Source organism: Marmota flaviventris, chromosome 5 (genome assembly GCF_047511675.1).
Source record: "Marmota flaviventris isolate mMarFla1 chromosome 5, mMarFla1.hap1, whole genome shotgun sequence".
Taxonomy (NCBI): Eukaryota; Metazoa; Chordata; class Mammalia; order Rodentia; family Sciuridae; genus Marmota; species Marmota flaviventris.
This window is the reverse complement of record NC_092502.1, coordinates 83,686,673-83,714,440: the sequence shown is the minus strand read 5'-3', so window position 1 is coordinate 83,714,440 and position 27,768 is coordinate 83,686,673. Positions and strand designations below refer to the sequence as shown.

Sequence of the window (27,768 nt, the reverse complement as noted above, 5' to 3'; positions counted from 1 at the left end):
AAGTATTGGATTTTCAGTTGGAGAGAAGAATGCTGTTTTGTCATTCTTTCACCAACTTACTGGGTACACTGAAGGAAGGCATACGAAATCCTGTTCTGTGGAACAATGCATTAGATTTGCCTAAGCATAGCTACCTTAGAGAAAACAAGTAGAACCAATGTGGATTATTCAAAAGTAATTTTCTGTTTATTGTCTGTAAAACAACATGTCAGTGTTTTTCAAAGCAGCATATTCATACAAATGGCCATTTGCATGTTCCATGTACCATACAAATTCATATCACTTCTGCCTTCTTGACTTCTACTTGTCTTTCAAGTCCCATTCCCACCATCACTATCTTAGTTTACCCTTCATTATCATCACATTTCAGCTGTTTTAGGTAATATAGATTGGTCAATCGTAATACAAATACAAACACAAATCTGAAATATTCCGAAGTCTGCAGATTTTTGAGTGCCAACATGATGCCCCAAGTGATGAGTCACAATCAAAATGCAGGTGTATGAAAATATTGCCTAACATTAATTACTGTCAGACCATGTCTGTAAGGTGTATATGAAACATGAGTGAATGTCTTGCTTAGACTTGGGTCCCATCAAAAAAATATGTCATTATTAATATGCAAACCACCAAAACCCAATAAAAAATCCAAAACACTTCAAATCCCACGTGTTTTGCATAATAGATATTCAATCTGTACCACCTAATCTCCCTCTCTTTAATCTATTGCCTCAAAGATTGCCTTACAGAATTTCATAGATCAAAATAATGAACAAACTATTAAGCAAAATTGTGCACAACAAATATTATAAGTAATATTACTATTCCTAAAATATAAAGTTGGTATTAAAATTAATAAAAAAATGAAAAATATTTCTCATGTCTGGTGCCTCTCTCTCTATGAAAAAAAAATTTCATTGTTTGTTATCTACTATTCAAATTAATATATTAATATATATAATATTAATATATTCTCTGTGAAAGCATAAGGGAAAGAATTAAAGACAATCTTAAGAACACATAGGAAAAAGGTCATTTTTACCATCTCCCAGAAAAGAATCTGTTTTGTTGTAAAACAGTTAGCATTCATAAGTCAAAATTATGATTTAAAGTTTGCCATAAATTATCCACCAGTGGAGAATAAAAAATTTATTTGAGTTATAAAAATGTGTTGTATCAGTCAAGGATAGTCGATTCCTCCATCTTTTTCTTTTGTGAAACATATCATCCCTTATCATAGGACTATAGATCATCATAAAATAATACATCTTTACCATATTACTTTAGTTTCCAAAGACATATATATCTTCACTACATTTACATCTAATTTTATATACTCAGATTTTATAGATACTATCATTTGAGCAATATTGTTTTTGTCTGTGTGTATCATGTTGCTTCGTATGTTATTCAGATTCACTTATATTCAGTCATTTTGCATGAAGTTGATACACATTTCATAAATTTGGGGAAAGTTTTTCTTTTTTATTTGTATTAGATAAGGATTTGCATATCTTATCAATGGACTTCCCTTTTAGCCATGACTGCTGGGCAATGTAGCATTGAATTTCATTTTCACCTATAATTAATTCAAAAAATATATGCTAGTCAAATGTTTTCTCTGAGAGGCAGAAGTTAATACAAAACAAAGGATGGATTAAAGAAAAGAATAGAAGAAAGAACAGTGGAGTAGACAAAGGGGAATGAAGGGAAGAGGGAAGAAGTAGAATCCATCTGACCTAACTTTCCTGTGGATATATATGAAATATATGAATATACCACTGTGAATCTTACGAGCTTGTACATCCACAAGACACTAATTAAAAAAAAAAAAAAAAGAAACTATAACTAAGTAGCACAAATGTCAGTAGAGTGGGGGGGGAGGGAGAGGCAGGAAATGAGGGACAAAAGAAGTACTAGGACTGAATAAGAACAAATTATATTTCATAATTATGTCAAAATGAATCCTACTGTTATGTATAGCTAAATATAGTCAATGAAAATATATGTTTTAATATGATTCATCATTAGCTCAGATTTATAGTTTATGCTTTATGTGTTTATATGAGTATGTGCTATATAATTTATATTTATATCCTTTATATATTCTACCTGATACCTTATGAATACACTATGTTATTGATAGGACTGTTAATATTAACCTCATTTTAAAGGAAAAATCATATTTATTTAATATTATATTTCTAGTCATTGTTAGGAATCCAAGTTTTGATTCCCAATATCTGAAACATTTTACTATATTAGTATTTAAATTTGTGCATTTTCTGGCAAGGGTTTGAATTACATTTATATCTGACTCCTTTTAAATTTTAATTTTGGAATTCAGTAAATTATAAAGTCTAAGACAAGAAATACATGAACACAATCCAATTTGTATCAAATCCTACGTTAATTCCTTCAGTCATTTTTCATTCAACTTATAAATGCTATATGCCTCAGTGTATCAATCTTGTTCAGTCCTAGAGTTACAGGGTAAGTAAATCAGACATACTATGAAATGAAAAAGGGAAAGATGGGGAGGTAGTTCAGTAGCAGAGAGCTAGCCTAGCACATATATAGCCCTCAGTATAAATCCTAAACAATTTAAAAAAATGAATGAGTAGAAGAAAGAAAGTGTTTTAGGATAGAGGGAAGATGCGGAAAAGGTAGAATGATGGAAGAAGAAGTAAAAAGAAATTAACAAAACTAAATAGAAAAATCTAACTAGTTATCCAGAATAGACGCATGAAAGTGTTCTGAAGCTTTTCATTGACAATTTCTGAGTCAATTACATCAGACTCACTATTTTTAAAATATCTGTTCAAGCAACATGAGGAGTATGAGGACTGATATTTGATGGTCACAGAATATTAGTTACTAACTGCAATAGTTAATTATCCTCTACCCCAGAATCCACCACATGATGCAAAGTCAGCACAGTGCAGGACTAGATTCACTTGTGACAGAGTCTAGACATTTCTTTTTTGTGAAAAGCCAGCATTGAAATACTGCTTGATATTTCCTATAATCTCCAGTTAGTCCAGAGATGGGAAAGAACCCACACTACACTTTCAAAAAAAAAGTGGGTGAAATCAGACTAGAATGATTTCACTTGCATAAAGTAAAAATATCAACAAATGTAAACTACACTGCTTGGGAAAGAATATAATGAAAGAAAGGGAGCAAGGCAGGGAATTCTGAGGGCTAGTACTATATTTGTTCCTGTTCCTGGTCCCATTCTTAAAGAAACAATGTGAAAATGGGTACTATCCTTATTATTGGTTCAAAGTTTAAATTGTGGTATTAATAAAACAATACACAAAGAAACAGAAGAGAATCAAGAAAGAGATGTACATTAATGTGGACTACTGATTTATGACCAAAATCATTACCTTCCAGTGGTGCAAAGAACATTCTTTATAATTTATAGTGGTGTTTTGATTGACTATCTTTTGGAAACATGATAATTTTATATCAAAATAAAAAATTATAACTTTGAGAAAAATGCTTGTAAAGAGGTAATAGGGAAATGGAATGAAAATTTATTATCTACCATTTCTCAGGGATCTATATTAGGAAATATATGAATAATTTTGTTCTCATCAGAAAATCATATTTTTAAACTTTTGGAATCTGGAATATAGACACAAATACTAGAATAACATTTTTGTGGATACAGATTGGAGTTAATTATATGAAAAACTTGAAAGATAGCTACAGAAAAATTTTAAAATATTTTAAAGGTTTTTTTTTTTTTAAGAATTCAAAACAATTATTACCATTAAAGAAAGTAATTCTTTCATGGAAGTTGTACAGTGTTACAAAGTGAAAAAAATAACCAAAGAAAGGACTCAGTGGCACTTTGAACAGATTACAAAGCTTCTGTTTTCCTTTACCCATCATGATATATAAATGATGTATGGTGCCTTGCACTCTCCAAATTAGTGAAATGTCACAGCACATTTTTGGATAAATAAGTATACATGATGGGGTGAACATTCATCAGGCTTTGGGGTGTAATTCTATCATTCTGTGATCTCTGTGAATATTGTAATAATGTAAGTAAAGAGGAAGAGTGCATACAATAATCTCAGTTTCTAATTCAGAAAATAAACTATAGAAAGGCTAAACACCATCTATTATCACCTAAAATAAACCTGGTTAGACTCCAGGAGTTTATAATGAGTGATGATTTTTCTATGCAAGCACAGAATTGATACTCATACTGTCTGTCTGTTTCTCTATTACTTCTATTTTTATGTTTTATCTTCTATCATCTATCTGCCTCCATATATGTAACTCTAATATTTCACAAATCAGAGAATCCAAATATAAAGTTTAGGAAAAAATATTGATTGGACAATTTTTCTAATAATTGCTAATTTCTATTAACTTAATGACACTCTAGTGTTATCTTTAGTTTTGTTTATATGACACTAAAAATTTTTTTATTTAAGTTAAATTTGGCTCAAAAATGGCACTCTTCAGAGTTTTTCAAAAATTGTATAAAAATTTGTTCTATATATGTAATAAGAATTGTGATGCATTCTGCTGTCATGTATTTAAAAAATAAAACCAATAAAAAAGAAGTAATGTATGAAGAAACAAATTGGGTGTCAACATACTTTATATACAGAAATGTGAAAATTGTGATATATATGTGTAATAAGAATTGTAAAGCAAAAACAAAAAACAAAAAACAAAGTACATCTGTAAAGACATGAATTGGCATGAACATACTTTATACACAAAGATTTTCAAATCTTTGTATATCTATATGTGTAATAAGAATTGTAATGCATTCCGCTGTCATGTATTTAAAAAAATAAAATAAATTTTAAAAAAATAAATAAAATAAAATGTTCAAGAAAACTAAAACTAAATTAAAAAAAAATTTAAAAGTGCACTCAAATATTCTAAAGTACCACTAGAGTAGAAATAACCATAAACTTGGGGCTCTGTTGAATGTTACTTAGTACATTTTAAAAGTTAATCAGTTAGTAGTTGACTATTCCTATAAGCTGTGTATATGTTTGCTGTGTTCTGCTTGGTATGTGGCAGGACAGTTTTGGGCACTATCATAATACTTTAAAATTATCAATGATATCTTCTTGAAATGCATTACTTGTAATATCCAAAGATTAGTAATCTATCTAGAGCTATCCTGGAATATCTAAAAAGACTAGGTAAAATTCCGACTTTCAGGATTCCTGTGCTGTACTGAAATCATATTTACTTTCTTTTCCTAACATTTTATAAATCCTTCAGCATTATTTGAAGTAACAGAACTGTTCACAGACAAATATTTTAAGTTCGATGTGTGTCTTCAGAGATATTATTTTAGTGATTATTCCAGATTGCTAGAGTCTGTAAACAAGTCAATTATCTTTAAACAGATTAACTTTAAATGATTACAAGAATAAAAAAAAACTGATGTATTTTAGTCCTTATAATTTCAGTTAATGTGGAACTTGGGTAGAAGATAGATATTATGGAATCGTTTCTGGGGACTGCCAAATTTACTAATGTTGTAAGGAGTAGCAAAAGTTAGTCTTTGGTCATTTACAATTTTAACAATTCATATTTTAGCTTCTTTTGTCTATACACATCATTTTTATTAATGTTAGAAATATAGCATCGGTCAACCAAATATCTGGATTTTTGTTTCTTTTAAAAAATAAAAAGAACTAACAGGCCTAAAATTCACTTTTCTGCACTTAACTGTATCAGAGACACAGATTTTGTTTTAGAATAGAAGAGATTATCCCTGAGAGGAAAAAGAGAATATTGAAGATGAAATTGTGCATGGCACTGACTTCTTCTGTAAAGATCATGATCTGTGCCTACTCTCATGATGAGGAATCTCATCTTGTAGAAGGAAATCATGGTTTCGCACAGTTACAATGAAGTGCAACTGCAGCATTCAAAATTTTCATCAATTTTTGAAGAAATGGGTCTGGGAAATAAAACCAAAATAATATTTCCTCTCATGATTCCATTTCCTCTTTTTCTCAAGCAGGTGGGATATTACATATAACTGATACATTAATGCTAGACTAAGTCAAAATTTTGCTTCTCTGGAGGCATACCACAGAATCATTGACTTAAAAATTTTATCATCCTTTGTAAACTACCCTCATCAGAGAAGATTTTAGGCCATGAAATAAGATATATTCAACTTGAGTCATTGATTTTTCTCCTATCTGAGCTTCCTTATATGCTTCAGGGCATTTTTTTACTGAGGAAACACATGCAGATGTCTTGAGGTTTGCATATATTTAAAAAAACATTGATCACAGTTTCCTTAATACTGCTGTGTGCATTATGATTTTGGAAATTTTTACTAAGAAATATGTATTTCTTCTTTCTTTATTACTGAGTACCAGTATACATTAGATTTAGATTTTGAAAACCAGTTAAATATTTAATTAGTCATTACACAATCAAAATTAGGTTTTAATTGATTTTCCTATTTTCATGATTTGTTTCACAGTTTTAAGAATCAAGTAATTATATGATAAGGAATACCTTTTGTTTAATATCCCACTGAAACAACAATTTAATGTAATTCATTAATGATACAAGCAGTCACTGAGAGAGTTCCTTTTATAGGAAATGAATTGCATTTCCATGTGCTGTCTGAAAGTCTACAAAAACATCCAAGCAATTTTCACAGGCTTATCTTTAATATTTTTTGCAGGATATTAAAAATAGTTTTCAAAACTACACTTAAAAAGATAATAGTGCAATTGTTATGCTCCATGTCCCTTTTCCCTATAGAAAAAAAAAAAAATGTTTGGAGCAAGAGATTCCCATTCACAGACAACAATGTATTCTGATACACTGGTAGAGAAGATTACATTATGTTTATTTAAATCCCCCCCAAAAAAGTCAAGCTAAATATCTAATTAATGTTGAATAAAGATTTTATCTAAAAATAGTGATTACATTTGTCAAGTTAGAGGTTAGCTTGAACATAGTCTCTGGATGAATCTGATCCTAGAGGAGTCACTGTAAGCAGACCCAACACAATTTATATCTCCCTCAAAAAAATTTCTTTTTCCAATAGAAAAAGTAGGAAACAAGTAAACAAACTGGGAACACAATAAACAAACAATAAACAAACATTGAAAAGACCAACTCTGTGTATTGCCAAGCAGAAACACAAATAATACATTTCCAAGAAGGTAAGATATTTGAAATATTCTAAATGTTATTACTAAGAGCATGTGATAATTTTAATGTGCTCAATGTGGATAAGAAACTTTTTCAAGCAAGAATGACGTTTTGATTAAATTTTTAAGCAAATACTTTCTGGACTGTAGAGGCTCTAGGAGACATATGCCAAAATAACAATTAACAAACAACAAAGTCCACATGCATTTAGGCAAGGAAAAACTATTGGGTACACAAATTATGAGCCAGAATGTAATGGAAATGGCAGAAATTGTTAGGAGGGATGGGAGTCTGGCATGATTATATGTTATTGAAGACCCTGTGTCCACAATCAAGTGATGTATTTGTTGATATTCATAAAGAAGATTAGAATTTTATTTTTTCAAGGGTTAGCAGAACCCCCAGATCATGAAAATAGAGCACAATAGAACTAGGTTAATAGAAAATAATCATACTAGGGAAAAAGGTATAAATAATAAAAAATCTATATGTTGAACACATATACATATCTGAAGGATTATCTATTATTAAAATATTGCTAACTGGATCTTTGGTCTCTGTTTACATGCTCATACTTAAATAACTCATGGTCTTGATTCCTACTTTTCAATTACAAATTAGTATTTCTGTAATGAAATCAACTTAATTTTTCTCTTGGAAAAAAATGTGGGTAACACTGAATTGTATTTTAGTCCTTCCCTATTATAATTCAGATATTCATATGTCTGCTAATGAACCTTTCGAAAGGATATAACTAACAACTAGTTTAGGCAGTGGGAGAATTTGGCTTATCATTAAGATTGCCAGACACAGCAGCAAATTTTCTGGTTCACTAGTTTGAAAGATGTTACATTCTCAGGAGTGTTCTAATTAATAAAATGAAAGAAATGGTGTCACATTCTCTTTGGCAAGAAGTGACAGTCTTTATTAAGAGGTGACAAAGTTTTGATTGACATGCATTACTTATCTCAAATTTTTCCCCATGTAGAATGATAACTCTTAAGTACTAGTTAAATTTTGCCCCCAAACACCTATTGATAACCAAGTGTTAAGACTTTGCTTATTACATCATTCAGTGGAAAGAGACACAAATTTTTCAGGGTATGAATATTGAGAAAAGCTACCAAATATGTCCACTACTGAGTACTATAGGATATAATAAATAATCATACAGATCCAAAATACAAATAATAAAATTAAACCCAAAGGAGTGATTTCCCCAACTAGCTATTAAAAGTGAGGATGGTATTTCTGCATAGATTTTTTTTTCAAAAAATGAACATTTTTTCAAAAATATTTTCTAGAAAGTCACATTTTTTTTTTCTTGGAAAAAATCAGCACCAATTTGTAGTCCCCAAAGAAGTGTAGGAATTCCTCAAAAAACTAGGTGTAGAACCATAATTTGAACCAGCTCTACCACTCCTCAGTATGTATCCAAATATTTTCAAATCAGCATACTACAGTGATGCTAACATATCAGTGTTTATAGCTGAACAATTCACAAAGCTAAGCTATGGTTCCAACCTAGGTGCCCTTCAATAAATGAATGAATATAGTATGTGTATATGTGTGTGTGTGTGTGAGTGTGTGTGTGTATGATTTTTATGACATTTGCCAGTAAATGGATGGATCTGGAGATTACCATGCCAACTGAAATAAGATAATCCCTAAAAAAACAAAGGTTGAATGTTTTCACTGATATGTGGAAGCTAACCCACAATAAGGGTAAGGAGAGGAAGAACAGAAGTTCAATATTTTAAGAAAGTGGAATGAGGTGAAGGGAGAGGGGAATAGGAAAGACAGTGGAATTAATCTGACAAAATTTTCCTATGTACATATATAAATACATTACAGTGAATCTCACCATTGTGTACACCTATAAGAATGGGGTCCTATTAAAATAAGATATATGCTATGCTTGTACAATCATATTAAAATGGAATCTACTTTCATGTATAACTAAAAGAACCAATAAAAAAGAAAACTCAGAAAAAAACTTGGGCTACATATCCTTAGTGTACACTTTTTTCTAGAAAATCTCAAATTCTATTTTTGAAGAATGGTGAAAAAGTAAAAAAAAAAAAAATAAAGAAGAAGGAATGGTATAAAATATACAAATGTGTCCTGTACTTTTCCAGGTACTGAATCTAAAATGAAGCCATGCAAATAATATTTTTTTTTCTCTTATATTTTAGTTGAGGAGACAAGCAATGAAGTGGTAACCGTGGAATGGAAAAGTTCCAAAGGTCAAGTGGAAGGTCACAGATGATGATGGTGGCAGACTGTTTCATATAATGCAGGCAAGGAAAACTCTGGCTTCAGGCAAGTATGCAACCAGGATGATCAGTTAATGGACTACTTCAAGGTTCCAAGCAAGAGTTGTGTTAGGGCAGTAGTAGAATTCATGAGAAATCATTAGATTCAGCATATATTTTGAAGGTAACATCTGTAGAATTGGCTAACATATTGTCAATGACACTAAGCAGAGAAAAGGATCAAGTCTATCTTAATGATAATTATAATTTCTTCCATTTAACATAAAAATAACTAAAGATATTGTATGTGCCTGGGATGTGCAGGTGTGTATATGAATATAAACCAGGAAAGAAATTCATATAAGCTATTTCCCACATCATAATAATTTAAGTGCTAACTTCCCACAAACATGCCTTTTTACACTTGACCTTTTACTCTGATCTAAAGTTTCTAGTTTCATATAAAGCTAAGATTTATATAACAAAATCATTAACAAGGTAATATAGGTTCTAGTACAGTGTAGATTTGCAGAAATACATATGAAAATGTACAAAAATATTCCAAAGTCATAAGTATATATTAAAACTCTAATAAAGCTAATGGTTTATTTATAAACTGTGGTCTTCATAACTCTTATTACAAATTACAAAAATAAGTTTACTATCAATTGAGACTATAAGTATTTCCTGTGACATATATTCATATATAGTAACTATCATTTTAGTCCATGGTAGGCCTTTTTTTTCTCTTGGAAGAGAAATCTTTTGGAAACCCCTAGCAAGAAAAGACACTAGCTGATCAACTATTTCAATATTATTATTGAAGTTTTCAAAGTGTTTTTTTTTTCATACTACTTTATTTTTGTTAGTTATGCAAGCAAAGATTTTTACCTTTTAAAGTTTGATTATATAAGTAATAGACTCATGGAGTCTGAAAGAAGGCAAAGTATATATATATTTCATACAAAGTGTGATGTTGAAATGTCACTGTGGATTCAATGAGGTTACCACAAAGGAAGTGGTAAAGGTATTCTTCACCTTGTCCTTCTAAAGCATTCATCTTGTGTCCTGTGTTGATGGAGACCGGTTACCCAGGTATCAACAACACAGCCTCACATCCACCCACTAGTTAGTAGGTTAAAGACACAGGAGCCACAGAGTGTAGAGTTAAAACAAGTAGATCGGTGTAGTGAGTATTTACTGGAGTATGATTGTTGCAGGAATAATTAAAGAGTATTTCAAAATTAGAGTGGAGTTTATTAATTTAAAGCAGAATATAGGGTTTTTTAATCCTAGAAAGAAGACACTAGATAATTAAAGGAAAAACACATATATATGTTTGTATTATCCCAGTGCCTAGAACCTCAGTATTTTGCTGGAGGAGCCCCCAGAGTAGCTTAATAGTGATATAAATCTGCAGTTGTCCACAGTAGAGGACCTTGATAACAGGTAGCCTGCTGCTCCTGTTTACCAGCAAAAGAGAAAAAAAAATCCTTAATTTTAGAATAAAAGAAATGGCCTGTATGATTCAGGGAATCAGAATTTTATTTACAAATGGATGAGGGCCCAAGAGTCTCGAAACCTACAGATTGGTCAAAGCCAACTACAGGAGAGTGAGCTACAGCAGAATGTATAGTTTCTAGGAAACAGATGCAGGAAAAATGAATATGAAAGACTGTCTTATAAAATAAGGACAGTTACTGGTGATTCTTAGGGCATTCCAGACATAATATAGGAATCCAATCACTAGACATTTAATGAAATGAAAGATAGGTAATTGGGCTGGGGATGTGGCTCAAGAGGTAGCGCGCTCGCCTGGCATGCATGCAGCCCAGATTCAATCATCAGCACCACATACAAACAAAGATGTTGTTGTGTCTGCCAAAAAACTAAAAAATAAATATTAAAAAATTCTCTCTCTCTCTCTCTCAAAAAAAAAAAAAAAGGTAACTCAGTAATTTTTGAATTGGAATAATGCAAAGAACCCAGCCAATAGAAATTGAAGTAAAAGAGTCTGAGTAGAAAATAATATTAATAAACTGATATTAAAGGATAACTTCCATCAGGCCCTTCTCATTGCCCACAGATAATAAGAGTTTTCATTCTAGAGTCAGAAGTAGGGTTGAATCTAAAAGCTTAGCTAGGCCTCATTGTCAAAGCTTAAAGAGACACAGGAGCAAGAAGTGAGCCACATTTTGAGCATTTTCATCCAGTAATAATCACATTTTAAAATATCATTCTTTATTTTGCAACAATTTCTAATGTACCTTAAAATTTTGCTTCTTTATTCTAGCTGCCCTGATATTTTCTTCATTTCAGAAATCTAGAAGTCTTACATTTTTGTCACTTACCACAAAGACATGTATGTTTGAAACTCATTTGTTCTACTTCCATTTTCATTTCCTCATCTAAAATTCTTTCTCCTTTTTGTAAACAATTTCTTTTTGCATATTTACATGTTGATGGAATTTTTCTCAGAGTCCACTCAATTTAAGAGTTTATATGTTTAAAGGTCCAACTCATTACAAATCAGTATCTGACCAGGCAATCGACAGAGAAGACAATAAAATAAAATGTTCACAGCCATGTTTGTTATTGTAAATTGTGCTCACCTGATAATGCTCAATGGGATTGTTTCACAGCTACAACTGTTTTTTTTTTTTTTTTTTAAAGTAGTAGCCTAATTATGGTCAATGCATATGTAATTAATAACTATATTTTAAGTAAAAATATAAATTTTTAAGAGTTATATTTTCACAGCATATTTTTAAAGGGATTCAAATATTTGTCAATTTGTCAGCTCAGCATATTTTACTATATATCTTTATACCACACTCTTGCATATTTAAATATATATATATATATATATATGTATGTGTGTCACTCAATTTTTTTTTAAATATTTATTTTTTAGTTGTAGTTGGACACAATACTTTAATTTTATTTACTTATTTTTATGTGGTGCTGAGGATTGAACCTAGGGCCTCGCACGTTCTAGGTGAGCACTCTACCACTGAGCCAAAACCTCAGCCCCTCACTCAATAATTTTTATAAACAACTAAAACAAGTCAAAACCCATACAGATATAACAACTGAAAATTAAAAATTACTAATAGTTATGATGTAATATAATTACTTTTCTACTGTTAATTTTTTCAGCTAATAAAAAGTAAACATAATTCATCCAATATTTAATAAACACCAATGAAGACCAAACAGACATGTTCAATTATGTGAGAAATCTCAAAAGCTAAAATTAAAAATTACTAGTTATGATGTAATATAATTACTTTGCTACTGTTATTTTTTTCAGCTAATAAAAAGTAAACCATAATTCATCCAATATTTAATAAACACCAATGAAGACCAAACAGACATGTTCAATTATGTGAGAAATCTCAAAAGCTAAAATATGCTAACATACACAAATTCTGCAAATAATGAATAAGAAGCAATTTCTCTTGGATATCAAATATAAACCTGATAATGACTATATCCTTAGAATCCGCTAAATAAAAAAGTAAAAATAGCTTACATCTATCTCATCACTGCAGAGCAATGTTCATAATCAATAAATGAACTTATACAAAACTAATGAATAAAAATATGAGTGATTAAGAAACCATTGTTATGTTAGTTTTAAATTTAATAAAATGGTTACTTGCTTTCTGTCTCCCCAAGCTGTTGTGAATCATTGCTACAATGAGATCACCTCATTGAATTTTAAAATGAGTACAGTCATTTAAATATTCTATCCAAGGTAATTATAGGTTAGGATACAATACACAAAATAATATTTTAGATAAATGTTTGAGTTCTCAGTAATAATTAATATTAAATTCCAACTTTTCATCATTTTTTTATTCTTAAGTAAAATGAGGAAGCTCACCTTATTACAAAATCATGACTGTCAATCTCCTTTCCACATTCACTGTCTAGCAGAATGCCAGAATTTCCAACAACTGCACAAGTCTTAAACCTGCGGTTTTTCATTGGCGAAACTTCAGGTAGGAGGCTATGTAGATCGTGAGAAATATTTAATGTCCGGCGCCTGTCAAGCACATAGTGAATGACATCACCAGGCTTAAAACTGCTCTTGACTACTGAGACATCTCGTTCAGCATCTAAGAAACGAAGAATATTCTTCCTGCATGTGAAATACAAGCAAGATTTAACATTAATGACAACATATCCAAGAACTGGTTATATCATTTGCAAAGTGACATGTGAAAATGTCAACAGGTATACTACTAACCTTAAATTATTAGTGGTAATCAAACCAACCAATTAAGTAGATTTTATAGGAAGTGGAGTACATTTCTTAAAATCCTTCATGCAGAAATTTACAATGGTTTTGTAAAGATGTATAGTATATACACCCATTTGTGGAGCAAAAAAATACTTCATTCATCAAAATATGCTAAAAAAACCAAACTATTAAATACAGCTGTCACTTGATTTTACAAAATGAAATATTCTACTAGTTTTTTCTAAATAGTCATTTATTTTGTTTAATGTTGTTTGGCTGTGAAGAATAGAAATAACTTGAATGTACTTTTATTGCAATCATAGATTATACTTAAGAAGAATAAACTTTACAGTAAACTTATGTAGTTATCCAAGACATTTGTATTTTATAATATTTGAAGAAAAATAGCACAAATTTATATGAAAAATTTCTTCTAAGCTCAGGACCCCAGGAAGTAAAATGGGTAAAGGAGAAGATGAATTGACATAGCACTGGATTATATATGGCAGAGGTAGCTTATTTTTCCTTATTGACCTTTCCTCCCATCTGTCTTTTAGTATTGAACCTTCAAACTTTCACATGTCATGGATGGTCATCCAGAACATCTCCAAGTTTTTAATTCCATGTACAGCTTGGTTTGGTCATAAGAGTTAAGTTTCCTAAAAGGGGGATATGAGTGGATCATGGACATGATCATATAAGAGAGAAAGAAACTTCCCTTCCAATTTGTTTGGCCACTGTATTAGGTTTCCTCATCTAATACCTAATCTATAAATTAGTCACAATGTGAGCTGTTATACAAACATAAATTATATGCATTTGCTAAATATTTAGAAGATAGAAAATGAAAAAAATGCATGCAGATCACTTCCTAGAAATTAGCAAACCTTGGCATGAGCAGACAGTGCATCATCTGCCTGTCATATTTGAAAGTTGTGCCTTATATCTAATAAATTTGTTGTCCTTGGAAAACTGATTAAAAAGAGTGTATTTGTTGCACTGTGCTGGTTTCTCCTTTTAGAAAAACATTAAAAGAGATGAAGTCAGGCTAAGTGATAGCTAAGTTGGAAGCTGAGATGAAAGGGAATGTATCTGGGTGTGTATTCTGAAATATATGAGAGTCTAGTAATTTGGACCTCCCAAATGTTTCTGTATCCCAATTAGTGAGAGATGTGACTATAAATTGTAGACCTCTCAACAACACAAAGGGTATTGCCTTTCCATGTAAGACTATAAACTCAAGTGAAGTAAGGATGGCTATCATTAAATTGAGGAAAAGGAGAGAGAGTTCAGAAGAATTAGAGGAGAGTTAAAGCATAAGAACCAGGCTCAGCAGATATTTAGAGTTATTTATACCTGAAACTAACTAGAAGAAATCACTATAGGACTCTAGTAAATGTTTTAGAATATTCTATTGTCAAAAAAAAAATTATGAACCTGGTCTTCAATAATTTGACATTATTTGATCCATGAACTACAAAGCATATACTAACAAGAAAGTATCAGAAAATTTCACTCCTAGGTTGCATATTGGAGAGTATTATAAACTTGCATTTTCAAAGTGATAAAAAAAAATATGTTAACAACTAGCACCTAACACCAAAAGTGAAATCACAAAGAAGCTTTTATACATACTTATTAACTAACATTTATTTGTCTTTTTGGAAAAGTAAGTAAATACTTTGACACCTGGATTTCAACAAAAATGTTCTCATTTCCTGTGAAAAAGACAGGGCAGCCTCTAAAATAAAGACTGCACGGATGTGGGGAAATCATCTAACTAGGTGATGCTATCATTTTCCTTTGAACATACTTAAGTAGGTTGCTGTAGATGTACTTGAAGATGTAGTCTCACAAGTACTGACATGTTTGCAAGCTTGAGTTGAGTAGGTTAGAAGTTCAGACATGAAATTCTTTATCATGGAAATCCAAAAGGGAAAATTCTTTTTATTGAATCAAAAAAGTTGACACATATCTATCAAGTAGTAGAGAGAGGGACTTTCCAATATTGGTACATTTTCCATGTAATAAAAAATTAGCAAAAAAACTGTACACATCTTCTAAATTATTAAGTATAATTAAACATCTTTGTTTTATTGGAAACAAAACATTTTGTAAAAAAATTATACAAAAAATCAGACTATAAGAGTTGAGCAAAGTTAAAATGTTATTTTAACTCACAATTGGAAGAAAAGAGTGTTTAATGAGATAAAAATATTAAGTACAAATGGTAATATATTATGTATCCTTTCAATTTGTATCATAGGATCATCAGTGTTTTATTCCCTTAACGATAGCAGTAAAAATAGTGAAAGTGCTTTTCAAAGCAATGAAAACTCAATTCATGTAGATTAATCAAAGAATAAACATGTAAAAGTTGCTTAGATAAAATTCAAAACAATTTTTTTCTGGGTGTAGAATTGAACTTTTTAAACCAAAAAAAAAAAAAAAAAGGAAAGGAGATCTTAAATAACTGCAGCTTGTTCTTATACTGACCCACACTTTTATTAACTTTTAATTTTTATTTTAGGGTTTTAAGCAATGCAGAGAAAAAAAATTGATATAGATTCCTGATATAACTGTATGAAAGACTAAAGTAATCACTAGGAGTGAGTAATACCATGACTTAAGTGCTTAATACTCTTCAGAAACAGGAGAGGTTAGTTTATTTCTTCCCTGTAGCAGGCTGAAGGCTTTTAGATTATAGATGCAATGGACCATAACAAGTTCTGTGGATTTGCTAAGTCTAGTTGTTGTTCAGACTATAAATATATGAGGAGAAAAAAGAGAAATAAAAATAAATAAATAAAACTTGTATTTACATATATTAGCTAAATGTCATTGGAAGCATTAAAAGTTCTTGTATTAAGGTAAATGAAGCAGCACTCTAAGTATCACCAAGGAGATATATATGCTTTTGTTCAGACAAAAATGATATGAGTTTAACAGCAGGGTAAACAAAATTACTTCAGAGCAAAGAAAAAAGAAAACTCATTTAACATCTGAGCATTAAAGAAACATGAATCAAAAAAAAAAGAAAAAAAAAGAAAATGTTTTATAGGCTGTACCAGTACAAGTTTTCCTAATATGTGGTCAAGTTACTATCAGGTATTCAAAGCATGGGTTGTGCTTTCTGTGGAGGCCTTCAAAGAACAACAGGAGATTCCTCTTAGGTCTTCTGTGGTCATTTGGTGATCCTTACGAAACTTTTGAAACCTCTTTAGATAAGTAAACATCTAGACTCAGCAACTGTTTTAATGTTAAAGATAACTGAAAAAAATCTGAAACCATGTTTCACTTTCAGTGGGACTAAAAATCTTAGTCATCAAAACTATCTTTCGTTAGGCAATGTTGGCTTAAGATGAAGGGCTGGTTTAGACTGTTAAACTGACAGGAATAGATTCTATACTGAAACTTTTCAACTGAATTTTCAACTAGAACTTCCCTTTCAGCATCACCCATCATTGAAATAGCAGCTGCAGAGTTCTGGAGCATTAATTTACTAAACCTTGTTTTCACTTGTGAAATGTTAAATATAGCTAACCTATCACCAGATGCCATTCTTTTTTTTTTCTGTAGGTTTCTTGTCAACAACCATGCATGCTCTAGCATCTAAAACTTAGAATAAATGGCATAAAACAATCAGAAAGTATTTTGTGACAAAACTTTCAGATGGAACACATCACAAGTTGAAAATAATATATATTATATATCATAATACATATGTCAAGAATCAGTTTTTGTATACTCTATCCAGTGACTCCATGCATACCAGCCCCCCAAATAAAAATCACTGAATGAATTCAATCAGTAATGCAACAGTTCAGTAAAAAGATTAAAAAAAACTTAAAAAAAGGATTAATGGTTTATTATGCCTACAAAAATAATTAGAACACACATTTTTTCAAAGAATTATTTCTACAAGAAAATTTGCCTCAGAGGTCTAAAAGAACATTCTGTAAATAGTTGATACTTCTGAACTTAAGGTCTAGCTGTTATAGGGAAGATACTCCAGTATCAAAAGAAATATTCTAAACAATTATAACCAAATAAAATGCAAAATTGTCCCCAAAACCTTGAAGAAAAGCATTTTCATTTAATTTATACACTAGACCATGTTTTGACACTTGACACAGAATATTGGGTAAATAATATTCTATTATTTCAGCACAAAAAGTGCCATGATATTGTCCATAAATATGCATGCTAATTGTTCATATTTTTATTATCAAAACATAAACTTCCTAGAAATTTGTTTTATAACAAGACTGGTTCAATATGAACCTGTCAGACAAGATAGAATTTGAGTCTTTACTTTGTTACTAATAAGCTTCATGACCTACAATTACCTATACAGATCACTCAATATGAAAACTAGGAAATAGATAGTATAATCCTTTTCCTAAAGCAAACATATGCATGCACTACCAAATTATTTTTGACAGGTAAGCAAATATAAATTTGCTATCATGTTTAGTTAACCCATATGTCTTACTTGTTTGGAAAACTTGATATATATTATACTAAGAATTTAAAATATTCTATAAATTGTTGAAGTCCTAATCTCTTCTCATAATTAACTAAACTCATACATTTCTACATATCTATATTTGGCATTTGTATTTCTTTAGAATTTATTTGATATATAAAAATGAGAAAAATATGAAAAAAGTCAAACCACAAGAATTGGATATAATCAAATAAATCATCTCTCAGTACAAAGTTCACAGATGCATTCACAACATCTAATGCAACCCAAAAATATAAATGTAACTCTCATGAATTTGTAAAGTTGCAATAAGTGTATTTCTTAGGTCAGTTTATGTTTAACACCTTTACCTTGAGTATCTTGATAAGAACAAAATCTATAGTGTCATATGAACATTTATAAGATTCACTTTTTATAGAAATTAGGAAGGCATAGCTGAATATACTAATCAAACCAGTGTCAACTCTTTAATTCACTTGCTAGATTTTAATTTACCCAACATTATTTAGCTTGGCTATATATGTTATTTAAACTATTATAATTTTCTTATTTTACTTAACTTTCTTTCACTATTTTGCTTTACCTGATTTGTATAGTCTAACCTAGTTGGCTTTCTTCTTGCTAAACCATTCAATGAAAGTTCTCTTTCCAGATATGCTTATTCATCAATCATTTTTCTTTCTTTTTATTTAACCATATTTATGTTTTTTTCCAATGTGCCTCCAAGAAATATGAATCTTTTTAATTATATCTGGTCTTATGGTCTTCTGCTACCTAATTTCTCATAATTATCTCACTTCTTGCAGAGTATCTAAATTCAAATAGGAGCTGGCGGTCTGAGGCAGAAAGGAAAACAGTATGCAGGGATCATGAGAGAACAGAGCCAAGGACATAAATATGTCAAGCTGTAGACATCGTGTTCCTCACCACTTCTACAAAACAGCTCTCAGGAAGAATGCGGGTGCTTGGAATCTCTTGATCTTTAATATTGGCTTGAAATTACTTTCCCTACCAAGTGAAAACAAATTGTCCTTAAAAGCCATGATCTCACCAGGGGGCACTAATTAATAAAGTCATTAGTCTCTACAAATCTCCTCATTTTATAGTAGATCAAGAAAATATACAAAGCTCCCCCTAAACTAAAGCAACCAAACTTGTATCACTGGGCAGTACTGTAGATTGATTCTTATTTCCTTTCCAGTCACCTCCAAACCTTTAATACAAAATAGCCTAACTTTTTCTGCATTTCCCTGCCATCATTTTTTAAACTTCCAGACATCTTTCAAGTATACTTCAACTTACAGTGAGTGTCTTTGCTGAAATGCATTCTATGAATGGCATACTCTCAAGATAGTTGACTCTCCCCTAACATTGTTTACGGTCCACCTTGTGTGTAGTTAGGAACCAAGAAGTGAGTAGGTAGAAACCTAGGTAGATAAACCAACCCATTTTCTTCTAATGAACAAGCTACACTTACAAAGTATTTGCATTAATATTCAGCCATTGTGTAATAAACATTTGATACTAAAAAATTCAGTGGTTTTATTATGTAAAGGATGTATTCTTTGGAAATTTGAGAGTTATGATTTACTGAAATACTCTAATTTAGACTTCATCTAACAGAAATGTAATGAAAAGATAAAGAGAAGTAATATCCATAATTAGGATATTTCTTACTAGTAACAGGATTATAATGGAAGAAAATAATTTAATGGATACATGTAGGCCCTAAGCTTGATTTCAAGTCTATTTTGGCTAAAATACCATGTATTATAAAAAATAAAACAAAATCTAGAAGTTTATTTTCTGGTTTTTATCCATTTTATACTCATACAGATGTAACCATTTAAAAGATAAAGTCAGATCTATTTTTAATGATCACCAAAATAGGAGTTGAGTAGTCTCTATTTTCATCTTGATGAGAAAACACAGGATCAAATGAGGTCTAAATAGAGATCAGTATTCTCAAAATATATTTTCATCCTCAGTAATTAAACATATTAAGTACTTGTACCTTATTGACTACTATGTTCCATTAATATAAAGACATATATATTTGAAACTTACATATTTACCTTTAAATTTTTGACTATTTAATTATTTTATTTTATGGTTTCAAGTTCTTCAATGAACAGCATTAAATATAGCTGTATCACTCTTTTGTTTAAGTAGTCATACTTACACTATAAATCAAGTGTTCATATTAGTTTGCAAGCCCAACCTATTTGAGAACATGATGTGAAATTGTGCCTTATTAAAGAAACTCACCTTATCTCCAGGACCAAAGAGGAATTGATTTTCCAACCTTCCACAGAGTGCTGGAAGATTGTCGTTCCAGCCTTTCGAATGATTTTATCAGAACTATTCACAAGTGATCGGCTCAAACACAATTCACCATCCCTGAAACAAAACAAAAATGACAGTTTTATGAAAGTTAGAATTCTGTCTAAGACGCACAATACCTAATTTGATTAATCATAGTGGTGAAAAATTAGATATAATTTTTTTCTGCAGTTTAGAAGGAAAGTATAAGCATGATGAAAGATGTTACAAGAATAACTGTGAGAAACAAATGGTTCTCTGTATTAAAAAGTAATTTATAAAGCATTATTGAAATGCTAATTTAAAAAATTGGTATCAAAATATTTTCTCAACAATAAGATAATTTCCTGATAGTAGGTAATGGTTGAAAGACAGGGATTGTAGTAGGAAGAAACCCATCAGTAAGCATAACTTTTGATAATTTCTGCTGTGTCAAAAAAAAAAAAAAAACTATCTCCTTTCAATCAGTATTGTCAGCTAGTATCACATGGGGCATGGTATGTTGATTACCTGGAGGTAATGATGATGGCGAGAGACAGCTCTGTTATCAGTTATATCATTTAGACATAGCTAAACAACTCATTTTTCAATATGCTATTCTCTTGGCACTTTATATATGTATCAAATTCAGAGAAAAAGCCAATTATTATGGAACATAAAAAAAGACATAGCCAACTCAGTATGTAAATTTATTTATTTACATGTCACTTTTAAAATTTCTTAGAATCTCAAAAGCATAGTTAAAAAGTAACATGACTATTTGTTCAATCACAAAGTCTAAATTTGTGTTTATTATGTAGGCAATCCTCTCCTACTATCAATGGAAACATTGCTTGTGTAACAGCTGTTGGATGAATTCCATAATTGGATGCTGATACTTTGGTATTTTGGTTTGCATTCTTTTTTAAACATGTAGTTTAAATTTGAAGCATCTCAAAGCATCAGATGAAGCCACTCCTTGTGAAATTTGGAACTCTATAAAAATTAATATTTAAACTCTCCTACTGATGAAAATGATACATTTGCATGCCTGAGCATGGCTAATAGTAATCATTTTACAGAGGTCATTTAGGATGCAAAGAAACAAGAGTGTTTTCTTCACTACTCCGTGGCCCAGAAGTCAGTCTTCATATTGCATGTTTAATGATAATAATTGCATGTAAATGATAATGTGAACATGTACAGAAGTTAACTTTTACATTTTTGAAGATGTGCCTTTAAGAGCATAAGCATAAATTATCATTTTTTTTTTTTTGTGGAAGGAGGGATCTTTCCAATCTTCCTCATTAACAATTACCCTGTCAATATCATCTTTCTTAGTTGCCCTCTGCAGAGAATGACTGCTCAAGAAGAATAATGCTACATAGTTTGCTATGATTATAATAATTATTTCTGATACTAACTTATCTTCATAGAAGTACAGATACACATGGTTGCACTTTTTTACATCTATAGGAGACTGTTGCATTGACATGTGGATGCATTTTTATCTGTACAATGATTGTTAGGAGGTACTTACTTACATGGAACCTTTTCAGGACCACCAAAATTTCAGGAGCAATTTTAAAAGTTTAGATTAGTTGTATATGAATAAAATGTTACCATCTTGCTCTGTTTGAATTGTGTATATTTAACTGATGATAGGCCAAACATCAGATGTTAATGACTGGGAAAGAAATTTGAATGGGATAATCTACAAGTAGTAACACTTTTCCCTTATAGTCAACAGAATTCATGTGGGAGATGGCCAAGCTCAGTGTAGTCTGAGATTCTAGGGCAAATTTTTTGTGTATAAAGTTCAATAAGTCCCAAGAGATTTTTCACATGTGGCCTTGGTAGCATTCTGTCTTAGAAAAGACTTCCTTCCTGTGAATGTAAGGCATGAAGGATGTCACCACCCACTGCTTATTTCATATTCCAGATTGGACATGACTTTTGAACAGCTGCACCACAAACATGTTTTGCATAGGACTATCTACCAAAATATTTAATATGTGCTTTTAAAGGCAAAATAGAAAACACATCAGATAAATATATTATACATTATTCTTGCTTATAACTGAGAAAAACCCAGGAAGACAGTCATCTCTAAGATGAAACTAATCATTATTTTGTTACCTAGGATCTAAAATATTTTTTTTTTCTCTTTTGATATGAATTTCCAGGCTTCACCACAATTTATCCATTTTCGTTCTGCAGTTCATAGCAAATATGATTTAATTCTTTTCTGGAAACTTGATCCCCAAAGCCCTACATTCAAACCTGATGAAACTCTTCATAACTTGGTTTCAAAATGAATATTTTCCCTTAGGGCTAGGCTAAACTTCCTCCCTAATTTAAAGTTTTAAAAGTCATTTAAAAGAAAAGAACTCACATCAAACTAAGGTTGAACACAAACAGCAGGCAATTTGGGGTTTTTATTTATTACATAGGTACCAAACAACTGAAAATAAAGATGAGATGTTCTACTTTAACTTATTGCTTATGGGTTTTGGCAGAATTGCAAATGTAACATGTGAAGTAAGTGCAAATTCTGGAATTCCTAATTTACAAGTGTATATTCTACCCTAGAATAAATTGAAACTACCTTGGCTGACAATAGTAATACTCTGAATACTTGTCTTCACCATCAATTTTATCACCAATTTCACAATATGTTTGATAACTTAGTAATATAACCTCAGTAATAAGCCTATTATAAAGGAAATCTCCAGATAAGAAATATAAGTTAAAGTGTCATTTGTGGTCAACCAGGAAAATAATGTGTAGCAAGTTTTAAGTATAACAATCAAACATCTATATCACATTAAAGTTTGTTACAGTTTTTGTCACATTAAATGAGCATATCATGTATTTTAACTGTGGGAGTCATATTACCCCACAACTTTCAGTACCATTAAGGTGTGGGGGCGGGGGCGGGGTAGAAGCCTGTCGAGACTAGAATACTAATATAACCAATGCCTTTTGACTTAAACTTTATTAAGTTATAACAATCACATAAGTTCTTTGCAATTCTTTGAGTTAATCAATCACATAAGTTCTTTTATCACTTGACCTATTCTAGAATAATTCCTTATTAAAAACATACTGCTAGTGTTCCTTTGGAAATATGAAAACGTGGATGTTTAATCGAAAAGTTGTGCTGGTCTTCTTTTTCCCTCTGCAGAGAATGACTGCTCAAGGAGAGTAATGCTACATTAACTCTAGATGGGACTCCGTTAAAAGAGGAAAGGGGTCGAATAGATGCTTGCCTATGGGTGGCGGGGCGGGGGAATGGTAGCAGGAAACCTAAGTATATATTTGGTGGGATGTTGTAATATTAAAGGGCTATGGGAGTCCTGTAACTGCAACTACTGCCCACCTGCAAGGGACGCAGTGCCCCCCAAAGGCCAGAAACTGACTGTTACTTCACTTTGAAATTAAGTACTGATCTGAGCTTTTGGCACCAACATCCAGTTTAGTTTAAACTCATTTAAAAAAATAAAATAAAGCCCGGCCTCGCCTCAAGGCTTGAGTAGAAAGAGTCAATGACATTATTAGATAGTCTGATGAGTCAACTCCGCTACCAGAAGCACTCTTTGGGATTTGAAAGAAAACCACGAGTTTGTATCACAAGCTTTTCTACTGAACGTTTCATTCTGGGGAAAAGGCAATGGGCGCTCAGGGACACTAACTACCGTTCTGGAATTGCTCAGAGGAATGTCTGGGGCAGGAACCCAAAGCGGCACAGCAGCCCGGACACTTAGGGGCAGCAGTATGAGAGTGACGCCTGCAGCCAGCTTTTTGCCTTGCCCCGAGGGACTGAAATTGCAGGTTTTAATTAAGGAGGACCGACTGGGTTGCCGCCAAGCACTGAAAGTGATTTTTTTTGTTGTTGTTTTAAACGAAGGGAATCTGATCCCTACAAAAACAGATTTCCCCCGTTTTCTCGCTCATTCTCCTACCCTGGCTGCTAGCTCACTGGGGATAGATCCAATGCGCACCACTCTTCCTGTTTGGTTAACTCAAGTGCCCGCCCCATGCCTTCTCAAAGAACTGAACCCTCAGCTCTGCTTGGAAAGGGTGCGGAGAAGAGCTCAGTCCTGCTAGCCCAACCGCTGCACCGGTGCCCGCCTCCTCTTCCTCAGCGCCCAAGGCTCGGTCCACTGCCCTAGGCATCCAGTAAAGGGCCACAGAAGAAACGTCTCCTGTGTCATATGAACTGTAATGGGTCTGTCAATTCCCCTAAAAGGACTGATAGCGCGCTCCTTCTTCCCGCCTGCAGTTTAGGGCGGCTCAGAAAGGATGCTTCCCTAGGATCTGGCGCCCCCCTTCCAACATCCACCCCTCCCACTCCTGCTCTCCAGGGTTGCCACCCAAGGTCCCAAACCCTCAGAGTCCTTGCTGGGCTTGGCCGCTTTGTCTCCACACAGATTTATCTTCAGAGCCCACCAACGTGGAAAGGAACAAAGAGCCTCAACCTTCACACTCCAGCCTCCTCCTATTATCAGAGCCCCCACGCGCGGGATCACCACCTTGCTAAAGACCTCTTTGTCTGCCTGGCAAGCGCAGGTCACCAGAGATTGCTCACCCTGCAGCCCAGTCCTAAGACACCAAAGTCCTCCTTTCTGACAACTGTCATGACTGAATTTTCAAACCACCCACTCCTGTGTAAAGGATCTCAGAGGGTTCTTTTATTTAATTTTTTTTTCTTTCCCCAAATGAACAGATCCTGAACAGATTTGTTGATGTATAACAACCATTCAGCCCATTCTTTATTTGCTTTTCTTTTTTTCCAGTCTCTCTTGGCTGTACTACTGTTATCCCGGTTTTTATAGAATAGCAATGCCTTCTGTAAGGATAAATGTGCGTTTTGCTCTTAAATGCTCATTAGTTAGGGAGGAACAGGAATATTAAATGGGCTGCATGAAGTTTAAAAGTATATTCTGGCAGTGCTATACAAAACACACACACACACACACACACACACACACAGGCAAGTTCTCATTCTTCGTTTCAATAGTGTCAGAGAAAATAAAAACCAGAAGGGAATCTCTGCTAGAGTAGAGTTTCCCACAGTGGACACCTCCGGACTAGGGAGGATTTCCGAAACAAGACTTTGAATAGAGTTGACAACCAGGTTCACATCCTCAGAAAATCGCTTCCAAGCTATGTCCCCAACACAAAGTTGCACCACCCCCTGGGTTAACTTCAAAGGCACAGAGCCCAGAAGGAGGGAGGAAGGAAGTGTGATATTTAGAGAACTTAATGGGGTGGGGAGATTCTGAACTCAATTAGAGACAAACTAAAGAAATAACAGAAATATTGCCTGTTAAGATGAAGTACCCAGTTTCCTTCTAAAACTCTATCCAAAACGCTTATGCGTTTTACGTGGTGGTGCTGGATTTACTAATTCAAATTAAAATGCACAAATCTGTCCAATGTCAAAAAAAAAAAAAAAAAAAAAAAAGAAAAAAGAAAAGGAAAGAAAAGAGAATTAAAAGAAAAAGAAAGAAAAGACGGATTTCCTCCTTAGTGGGCTTTAAACTTCATCTTTTCAGAAAACCAGCTTTCTCTAGTATCTCCCTAGATTTACCGGGCAGAGAAAGAAGGAAGGGCAACCGTTTGGTGAATAAAGATATCTCCCTTGAGTTTTGCCCACGGATTAAAAGGACAAGGGCACGTTCTTTGTTGACACTTCTGCAGTGACTTCTCTTTTGGCGTGCGAACAACGGAACAACCGGAACAACCGGCAAGGATAACAATTGTCACTACCGTACAGGGCAAGTTGAACTCCTACTGGGAACAGCGTAGAGAAGCACACACACACCTCAACAACAGCCTTTGTTATTTAAATCACGAGAAAAGCCACACACAAGCTCAAATACTCACAGTATCACAACCATCACTCTATGCACATTTCATTTATGGTTTGACTTTGGGTCATATCCTGAAATGAAGCTTTGAATTTACCCAATGAGTTGCGTCTCCTGGTGCTCCTCAGTTCTTGCTATTTCTTTTGTCTTATAAAAGATCAGGAGCAGACTTATAGTGCAGATCGTCCACCTCTTCCTAATGGAGCGCATCTTGGGTGCCCGCGAAAGTCCTGGTTGCCCCAGCTCCCGCACCTTCTCTCGATATAAAGGCTCCGTTTTGGAGAATTAGACCGGTGGTGGTGGGGGCGGGGGGGGTCTGAAAAATGCGAGGAGAGCCTGGAGCCGGGATCCTAGGATCAGGTCGCTAAGGTCCTCTGCGACGGAGCTGCCTCTGGTCCTCCAGCGCTGCCAGGAGCCCTCCCGCGCGGTTAGCGCCAGCCCGGCCTGGGTCGCTCAGCGCCTGCCTCCCTGGGGCTCAGGTTTCTTTTCAGATGTGACACCTTGTGCATTGGAGGTGGCGGCCGCTTCTGCAGCTGGGTTCGGGGGCGTCACTGGCCCTTCCTTCTTGCTAGCAGGGAAATGATGAGCAAAACCAGCCAATCACTGGGCTGAGTGGGCGGAGGCTGCAGTTGCCTCGCGTTGCTGGAGGCTGCTTGGATAGTAATGTCGCGGGCTCTGTCTGCACTGTGCCTGGAGAGGAAGCTCACGGTCGTCTGCGCGCGCGCTCTCGTACACATACATACTCACACACACACACACACACACGCACACACACAGACATACGCGCACTATATCCTAGGACACCAAAGCGTCAGCTTTCTGGACCCGGAGGCTAGTGTGTTGGTATTTACATGGAGAGAGCACCTTTACAGAGAACAGATTAGGAAAGCGTCCCGCCCAGGAATGCTGTGAACAGAGCTGGGCGGCGGGGAGGGGAAATTTGCCAGAGGGATAGCTTCTTCCAAGCGTCTTTGCTAAACATACACACTCGCACTGGCAATACACACCCTTTGAGGTAGTGTGAAACCGAGCAGTAAAGAGGAACAAGGAGGACGGACGCTTATTATTCCATGCACAGCTCGATGTAGAAATCACAAATACAAACGACTCAATTAGCTCACTCAGAATAAGTGGTGGACAAAGACCCTGGTTCAAGATCTTCAAGAAATAAGTGATGACAGAGCTGTCATTAGAAACTTTATAGATATTTATGTGACTCTCCCATTGTCATTTGGAAACTCCTCACGAAGAAGTCAAGGAAACTCCAATACCACTTAAACTTCATTGCGGAGAAACAGGAATCTGAGAAAAAAGTAGCTACCACGGATCTGTCTTAAAATCAAGCACACCTACAAACACATTCACAGTCTCAGGAAAGAGGAAAGCTAGGAAGGAAAGAAGGAAGGGCAAGATCCTCTCTGA

General features: G+C 33.3%; 1 protein-coding gene across 1 annotated transcript in view; it reads right to left on the bottom strand.

Annotated features, from left to right (window-relative positions):
- Positions 1 to 26,884, bottom strand: part of St8sia4 (ST8 alpha-N-acetyl-neuraminide alpha-2,8-sialyltransferase 4) — a 92,618-nt gene extending 65,734 nt beyond the window's left edge. The window contains exons 1-3 of the mRNA XM_027927868.2: positions 26,444 to 26,884; positions 20,438 to 20,569; positions 13,321 to 13,578 (exon numbers count right to left, since the gene is read on the bottom strand). Of these exons, the coding sequence (XP_027783669.2) occupies positions 13,321 to 13,578; positions 20,438 to 20,569; positions 26,444 to 26,556 (503 nt within the window). The 5' untranslated portion in view covers positions 26,557 to 26,884. The remainder of the gene's footprint in view (positions 1 to 13,320; positions 13,579 to 20,437; positions 20,570 to 26,443) is intronic.
- Between the last annotated feature and the right edge of the window lie 884 nt (positions 26,885 to 27,768).